At 33.9% G+C, this 7,892-nt stretch overlaps 2 protein-coding genes across 2 annotated transcripts; one reads left to right on the top strand and one right to left on the bottom strand.

Moving 5' to 3' along the window:
- Positions 1–354: 354 nt before the first annotated feature.
- Positions 355–2,032, top strand: LOC143532393 (large ribosomal subunit protein eL19x-like). Its single transcript, XM_077027456.1, has 5 exons — positions 355–498; positions 1,054–1,176; positions 1,297–1,610; positions 1,695–1,762; positions 1,852–2,032. Exons 1-5 carry the CDS (start codon positions 486–488, stop codon positions 1,874–1,876), a joined length of 543 nt encoding a protein of 180 aa, XP_076883571.1. The 5' UTR covers positions 355–485; the 3' UTR covers positions 1,877–2,032.
- A 219-nt stretch (positions 2,033–2,251) lies between these two features.
- On the bottom strand, positions 2,252–7,322 carry LOC143532364 (putative ethylene response sensor 1). The gene is made up of 6 exons (XM_077027432.1): positions 6,893–7,322; positions 3,963–4,785; positions 3,399–3,764; positions 3,014–3,280; positions 2,790–2,914; positions 2,252–2,378 (listed from the first exon to the last, which is right to left on the bottom strand). The coding sequence occupies exons 1-6, from the start codon at positions 6,895–6,897 to the stop codon at positions 2,252–2,254; spliced, it is 1,713 nt and encodes a 570-aa protein (XP_076883547.1). The 5' UTR covers positions 6,898–7,322.
- Positions 7,323–7,892: the final 570 nt, after the last annotated feature.

Here is a 7,892-nt window from a genome sequence, read left to right as displayed (position 1 = left end):
TTTGCTTCTAAACCGGTTTATAAACGAACCGGTTTGAGTCAAACCGGTTTTGACCAGCCTTTAACCAAACCGATTTGGTCTATAAACTAGTTCGGTTTGGAAAAAAACCAGTTTGGTACACATCTATGACCCGGTTGTACCATATTTTAGCCAAATCCGGTACGAGTATAAACCGGTTATTAAAACATTACAATTTACAAATGGTACAAAACGGCCCATTAGGTTGTTAGTTATCTCGGGCCTAAAATAAAAAATCAGAAGCCCATAAAAAGCACGTCCAGACCCATATGCAAACCCTAGAGAAAAAAAAGTGTAATGATATAAAAACTTATCAGTGTCAACGCCACCATAATCTAACCCTGCGTGGTGTGGGTTTTACTTTAAGAAAATGGTGTCGCTTAAGCTACAAGAGGCTTGCTGCCAGTGTCCTCAAGTGCGGCAGAGGCAAGGTTTGGTTAGATCCTAATGAAGGCAATGAGATTTCAATGGCTAATTCACGTATGTTCATACTTAACCTTGTTTCTTTTTAATTTAGCTCTGAAAGGTTATGTTAAGCTGGATTGAATATTAGATTATGATAATTTTGTGTATCTGTGGTTTAATTTTATTGTTATGGTTTTTTGAGTTTTGAGTTTCATTTTGAGTTAAATAATAACTTCTGATGTGATTGAATTTGATTATATTAGGTTACTGCAGTTAAAATATAAAGATGAAATACTAAAACTAGATATTTTGATTAATAAATTAGTGTTTTTAAATGCTGAAATTGTTTTTCTTTGGTAAAAAATGACAGTTTATGCTTTTATTAAACTCTTAATTTCATATCCATTTGTTTGGTACTTCTTATTTTACCTTCTTGTAACTTATTATAGGTTATAAGGTGTTCGTTAAAGTTAGTTTTTGTGAGTGTATAAGTAATAAGTTACAACTTTGTAACTTATGACTTAAATAAGTCATAACTAGGTAAAATAAGAAATCCCAAACACCCTCTAGAGTCATAACTTTTTATTCATTTTTTATTAGTTTTTTCTGGTTTCTGTTTGATAATATCAGGTCAAAACATCCGGAAGTTGGTCAAAGATGGATTTATCATTAGGAAGCCCACCAAGATTCATTCACGATCCCGTGCCCGTCGCATGAAGGAAGCCAAAAGAAAGGGGCGTCACTCAGGATATGGTATTTCACCGTTTTTATTATTTATTCATATTGTACAAAAACAAAATTTAATATTTATAAGAAATGATTTTAGTTTCGTTGATTGTTGATTTAACAATAGTTTTATTTGATGAAATTTAGGTAAACGTAAGGGTACACGAGAGGCAAGGTTGCCAACAAAGATATTATGGATGAGGAGAATGCGGGTGTTGAGGCGGTTGCTTTGTAAGTATCGTGAGGCCAAAAAGATCGACAAGCATATGTATCATGATATGTACATGAAGGTTAAGGGTAACGTTTTTAAAAATAAGCGTGTGCTCATGGAAAGCATTCACAAGTCAAAGGCTGAGAAGGCCCGTGAAAAGACACTTTCTGACCAGTTTGAAGCCAAGCGAGCCAAAAACAAGGCTAGCCGTGAAAGGAAGTTAGCACGAAGAGAAGAACGTTTGGCTCAGGTAATATAAAGTTTTACAACGTAATCCGAGCATGTTTTTTTAACTATTTGTCATTATGTGACACTTGCTTTTGATTTTATGTAGGGCCCACAAGAGAGAGCTCCGGCAGCAGCCCCGATGGCGGCAGCAGCAGCTGCGTCACAGCCGGCACAGTGAGTGTTGATTTTAAAGTCTTAACGTTTGTTTTTGATGCTTTTAGTGTTGGAGGAATGGTTTTGTGACATGTTTGTGTTATTGACAGAGCAACAAAGAAATCTAAGAAGTGAGGTTTGTATGTTGGGAGGTGAAGAATATGTTGATGTTTATTTAGTCAATGCAGTTTAGTTTTTTGACATGCTCGTTATTCGTCGTTTTTTATAAAACAGTTTTTAATTAACTTATGTTGATACTTAATTACTCATTTGCTTGTTTGATGTTGGTTATACTATTTGCTTTTGCACTAGTATTTTGGTTTTGTTTGAGCTTTCTATGAAATCAACTATAACCAAAAGTTTTCTATAGAAAACATACCATATAAAGTTATAATATAAGTCTTTAAAGCATTTATTTTTACCAGCCATAACCATCAGGAACAAAACCAAACCATTCTTAACATCCTACTACCCAAGAACAACTATCCCTTTAACATTTCGATAGCAAGCTCACTGACTATGTGTTGGGTGATTTTGTGTGGCGCAGTGTCCCAAGCTCATGAAGAAGGTGACCGTTGTCCCCCTTCCCGGACCTTCACTTTCCGCCCAGATATGACCTCCCATCATATTAACAAACCTGAAATCATATTTCTCTGAGCATGAGATAGTAAAATATTTTAAAGCAACTGTTACATTGTGGTTAGTGGTGTATTGGTGAGACCTATGACCTATTAAGCTATCTTTGCTTATATTTTTTTTTCTTCGGTTCGATAGATTTCAATCTACCGTGTCTCATGAAGAAGTCAAGATAGCCGAAACATGTTTTGTTAACAAAAACCGAAGAGTTATATGATAGCTTTATTAAATAAAGAATTCAAGTCTATTTTGTCAACCTTATTGTTCAAAATGGTCATTTTGTGATTTTCCCTTTTAGGAAACTCGTATAGTATTCTGGGTTGGTGGCCCAGTGACAAGAGTGTTTTAAACACCGGAGGTTCTGGGTTCAAGTTCGGAAGTAAAAAAAAAAGAAAGAAAAGGAATATCATACGTTCTACAGACGGCAAGTCCAAGGCCGGCACCATTGTTTATCAAGCAATCATTTCCAAGGTGTAAGTATTTGGTAAAAATGTAGGGAAACTCTTCATGTGCAATGCCAATACCAGAATCCTCAACCTGCACAAACAATTTAGTACGTTTTTTTCTAGCATGTCCTATATTCTCATGAAAAACATTGCTCCGATCCTATCAACTTATATTATAGGGTATGCTGACCTTTACAAGTAGGTAAAACAAGCCGTTGGTTACCATAGGATGAAACTCACGCGTTTGCCACCCTCTTACTAACTCAGATCTCAGAATGGAGGCCTCAATCTTGACATAACCTTCGTTGGTGAACTTAAGCGCGTTACCAACAACATTCATTATGGTTCGCATAAGCCATTTTCTATCACCAATCACATACTTGGGTAAATTCGGATCAATGGTCACTGACATCGATATGCTTCTCACCCGCACGACAGGGTGTATTAAATCAACAACCTGCGACAACGCGAAATCAGGATTTGCGTATGTTAACGAACTTATAATTTGTTTGAGCCCCAAACCGGCCCATTCACATGCCTATTAGAAGTAATGAAAATTTGATTAGAGACAGTACCTCACGAAACAATTCACGGATGTCAAAGACTTCTGATTCCAAGAGCTGGGTACCATATTCCAGCCTAGAAAGCTCAACAATATTTGTAAGTTGTGCAAGAAGGTTACTACTTCTAAGAACCATGTCGGCCATGGTTCTTTGTTCCGGGCTAAGCTCAGTTCTAAATTGAAGAAACGTTAACGCCATACCCGTCTGCGTAGGCCATCTCATTTCAAGATTCATGACACGAAAATAGTCATTCTGAGCCGCGAGTGCCACCTCCATGTCCCGTAGGGCCAACTCCAAAGCCACATTCTGCTCTGTCAACTCCTCACAATCCCACATAGACTCTTCTACAATTGCAGCATGTGACAGAGCCACGTCGACCTGCAGAATAATGAAAACCCCATAAGATATTGTGTATTATTAATAGACTATTCACAAAGGAAACCTTATTAAATATATTCTTATTATGATATAATCTTAAAACAATAAAACCCATACTAATGTATTATCTCTAATACAACATGTACATAATATGAAAACCCTGTAAGATATAGTGTATTATATAACAATAAACACAACCTGGTCCACAACCTCCTCCACAAGCTCCAGCTCATGATCGCGCCATTTCCTTAAACCATTCACCGGAAGAACTAAAACCATGATCGCATAGCAGAAATGAACCCAATTATCAGGGTCAAAAAGAAAGAGCTTTCGGAGAGGTATGCGAACAACAACCACTCTGCCAGATCTAGCCCACGGACAAAACGAGCTCAAACCATCAACTCTCAGTGCGCCAGGGCTATTAAACACCTGACGCACTTCTCTCGAATTCTTGGGAATCGTAGACCCCACCGGTATCAAACCATGCAAAGAGTGAGATACCTCCATTACATGATTACCATTTGGCATCCACAATACACATTCACTAAGATCAAACATTTTACCTAACTCAATCATCGCAATTTTCAATATGGTATCGCGATCAAGTGTCCTTTGGATTTTACGTGTCAGCTTTCGAACACGCCTACCAGTTTCATCCTTCACGTTGAGCAACTTGGGTATGATACGAACAAGCATTAAAGCTGTGATGCATGAAATTAAAGCTGTCATGAATTTAGCCACAGTCAGAACCATGGCTACTGTCTTTGAGTGTTCGGAAAACGTCCATAGGTTTATGAAATGTGTCGAACCGCAAAGAACGATCAACGCACCAAACTGTACGAGGATCCATCGGTATGGGAAGTAAGCCGATTTCAGGACGAAGTATACAAGTTCCAATGGGATTAAGAAATAGGCAAGTGAGATGAAGAAATCAGATATGTATTGATATTTGGTCAGGGTATCAGCAGCTGGCCATTGGGTCACCAACAAATAACAAGCATCCATGAACGCTTTTAGCAACCTGTAAGACGTAGATGCTACGTGAGCAGTTTCCTATTTTATCATCTCTTCTTTTAAACATGAGACTACCTCTCATGTAGGGGTGTTCAACGAATCGAATTTCGAATATTTGAATATATTCGAATTTTGAAATTTTGAAGCTGGATTCGAATTCGATTAGAATTCGAAATAGATTCGACAAATTCAATTTGATTCGATTTCAGAAAAGCTAATTCGAAATTCGATTCTAGAATGAAGTTTGAATTCGAATCGATTCGATTCGATTCAAATTCAGTTAAAAAATCTATTTCAGTTTCAAAACCACTACAAATTTGAGTTTTTTAACAACAAAAAGTACAAGCACATAAAATAAATATATCATTTAAAGTTATGACATCCCAAATATTCAAATTATTATTGTCCAGTTACATTATTTATTGACCAAAGTGATTAACTTTCAATATTTATTCTATATAATTCAAAAGATTTATATGGTATGTATATATATAACAAAGATAAAATATATAATTTGAATTTGAATTTGAATTTCGAATCGAATCGAATTTAAAATCATAAATTCGTATTCGATTTCTAAAATCGAATTCGAACTGAATCGAATTAGAATGATTGAAAATCGAATTCGAACCTTCAAATTCGAATACGATTCGAAACGAATTTCAAGTTATTCGAGTCCGATTCTAATACTGAACACCCCTACTCTCATGTTTCAAACTAAAGATGCTTACCAACTTCATTTAAGTGGTAATTGTGTTGGATTTCTTGATTTATAAATGATATACTGTAATTTCACTTATAATTAGTACTAGCATATAGGGGTGTTCATCGAATCGAATAACGAATTTTTAAGTTAATCGAATCGAATAATTCGAATAATTTATTTTATTGCCAGTATTCGTATTCGAATAAAAGTTGAATTATTCGATTCGAATTTGTATTCGTATTATATGCCATATTCGAAATTCGATTCGACTCGTATTTAGAGCTAGAATTCGAATCAAATACGAACCGAATTCGAATAAATTCAATTTGATTCAAGTTCACCTATGTAAAAATTTCAAAACCAATATCATAATTGTAAAACACATAAATATTAGTTTAAACTAGCTAAATACCATGTGATAATCAGTTTAAAATTAAAAGACAAATAGTATGGGATAAGAAAAACTAATATGTGCTATTGGGTTTTAAATATTTTGTAATGAATGTTTATTATGTATGTATTTGGCCCAAACAAAAAAATTATATATATATTTGAATTCGAATTTCGAATCGAATCGAATAATAAATCATAAATTCGTATTCGATTACTATACTCGAATATGAATCGAATTCGAATTTTTTAAAAAGAATTCGATCGTTAATAATCGAATACGAATCAAATCGAATTTCGAAAGTTTCGAATTTGAATCAACTTTTGAACACCCCTACTAGCAAATATAAAACATTTAAGTCATAATCCAATGTTGCATCTAAATAGGTTCTTAAAGATTTATGAATTATAAAATTTTGTTTATTAATATTTATATCTTATAAATTCATAATGGATGTTATCATGTTTATCGTTAAATTTAACTCTTATGTTTTTGTTATTTTTAAGGTATCACATGAGCTCCCTATAGTAGTGTTATTTAGAAAAGAAATAAAAAAGTTGACTTATGGTTTTGCCAATATATAGAGATTATATTATTCACGAAAAGTTGACCCAATCTCTGTCCCCGCACGGGTTTATTTAGGAAAAAAAGAGTTTTCCTCATTTGCTATCATTTTGGGCCCTATCATTTTCTTTTTTCAATATTTTCATTATCTTATAGAGAACATATAAATTAAAAAAATAATAAAATTGGGGTTTTTTATATATTTATCTTTTTTGTGTCATGTTAAATTGCCATAATTAATTTGTTTTACAAATGAGGGGATTTTGAAGATTTGTGTAGATTTGATAAAAGACTTTTGATAAATCAAAGAAAAGATAGCAGTTATCCGATTGAAAGGACCGATTATCAAAAAACGTAAAAAAAACCCTAGAACAACAATTACTTGCAAAAACTTGTTATAAAGTGGACATGATATATGTAACAAACAAAATTACAGACATGTAAGATACAAACCTCATGATTAAGATGAATCAACGGAAAATCTTCAGCTAAATGAGAGAATTGTAAACAAGGATTTCGAGAGAGTGTCTCGAAGTTAAGCGGTGCGAATAAGCGAAGAGTGACAGACAATCATCTTATACGCCTTCATATTTCCATCTTCGACCTCCGGCTTTCCAACAACTTCCATGTAGTCCTTACATTTGTTAAAATATCAAATGACCCCCTCAAACATTATTAAGCACAAATACAAAAGAACCAAATGCTAAACATAACTACAAATAGCTTATATACATGTTTGTTATTAAATTAGGAATTGTAGATATTTCAACACCCCTTCATTTCAAATGGCAAACATATCCATCATATATTATTTATCACACCAAAATTTATGTCAAAAGTAACACAAACGTTTTGTAATGACATTCACAAGCTGTTTTCAATATCAATCTTAAACACCTTAATAATATCCGCTACAATATTCAATATAAAAATGTAAGTCTATTTTAAAATGCTTTGTTCTTATAAAAGACATGATATGCAACAATGCGAATTGCAAGCATTATTGTCACATAATAGCTTTACTGGTAAAGAAGGTTGAATATTAAGATCAACCGTGATTTACAAAATTCAACAATTTCACAAGTCGTCATGTAATTTGCTCAATACTCTACTTTAGTAGCTTCATGCCTTTTAAAATAATCAATATATCCCCCCCCCCCCTTTCCTCCAAAAAAAGAACAAAAACTAGTGACACATCTTATGATAACCAATCACTTCCCCAATCAGAATCCGAATAACCAGTTAGCTCAACAAATAATTTTTGAGAAAAAATATACCGGGATGTTTTCAAAATGCATCAACAACCTCACCGAAACACATAAAGTGCAAGTTTAGACTATTGTGCATAAACCAACTCAAACAATGCACCATGCATGCGATATCAGACATTGTAAGAGTCATAAATTATTTTCGTGACAAGTTTTTGAAACCCATATATATTTTCCAATTGAAA

The sequence above is a fragment of the Bidens hawaiensis genome, unplaced genomic scaffold (assembly GCF_021521415.1).
Source record: "Bidens hawaiensis isolate Kalapana, Puna unplaced genomic scaffold, B.hawaiensis_p1.1 tig00009444_1, whole genome shotgun sequence".
Classification (NCBI taxonomy): domain Eukaryota; kingdom Viridiplantae; phylum Streptophyta; class Magnoliopsida; order Asterales; family Asteraceae; genus Bidens; species Bidens hawaiensis.
This window is presented reverse-complemented; position numbering and strand designations above follow the sequence as displayed.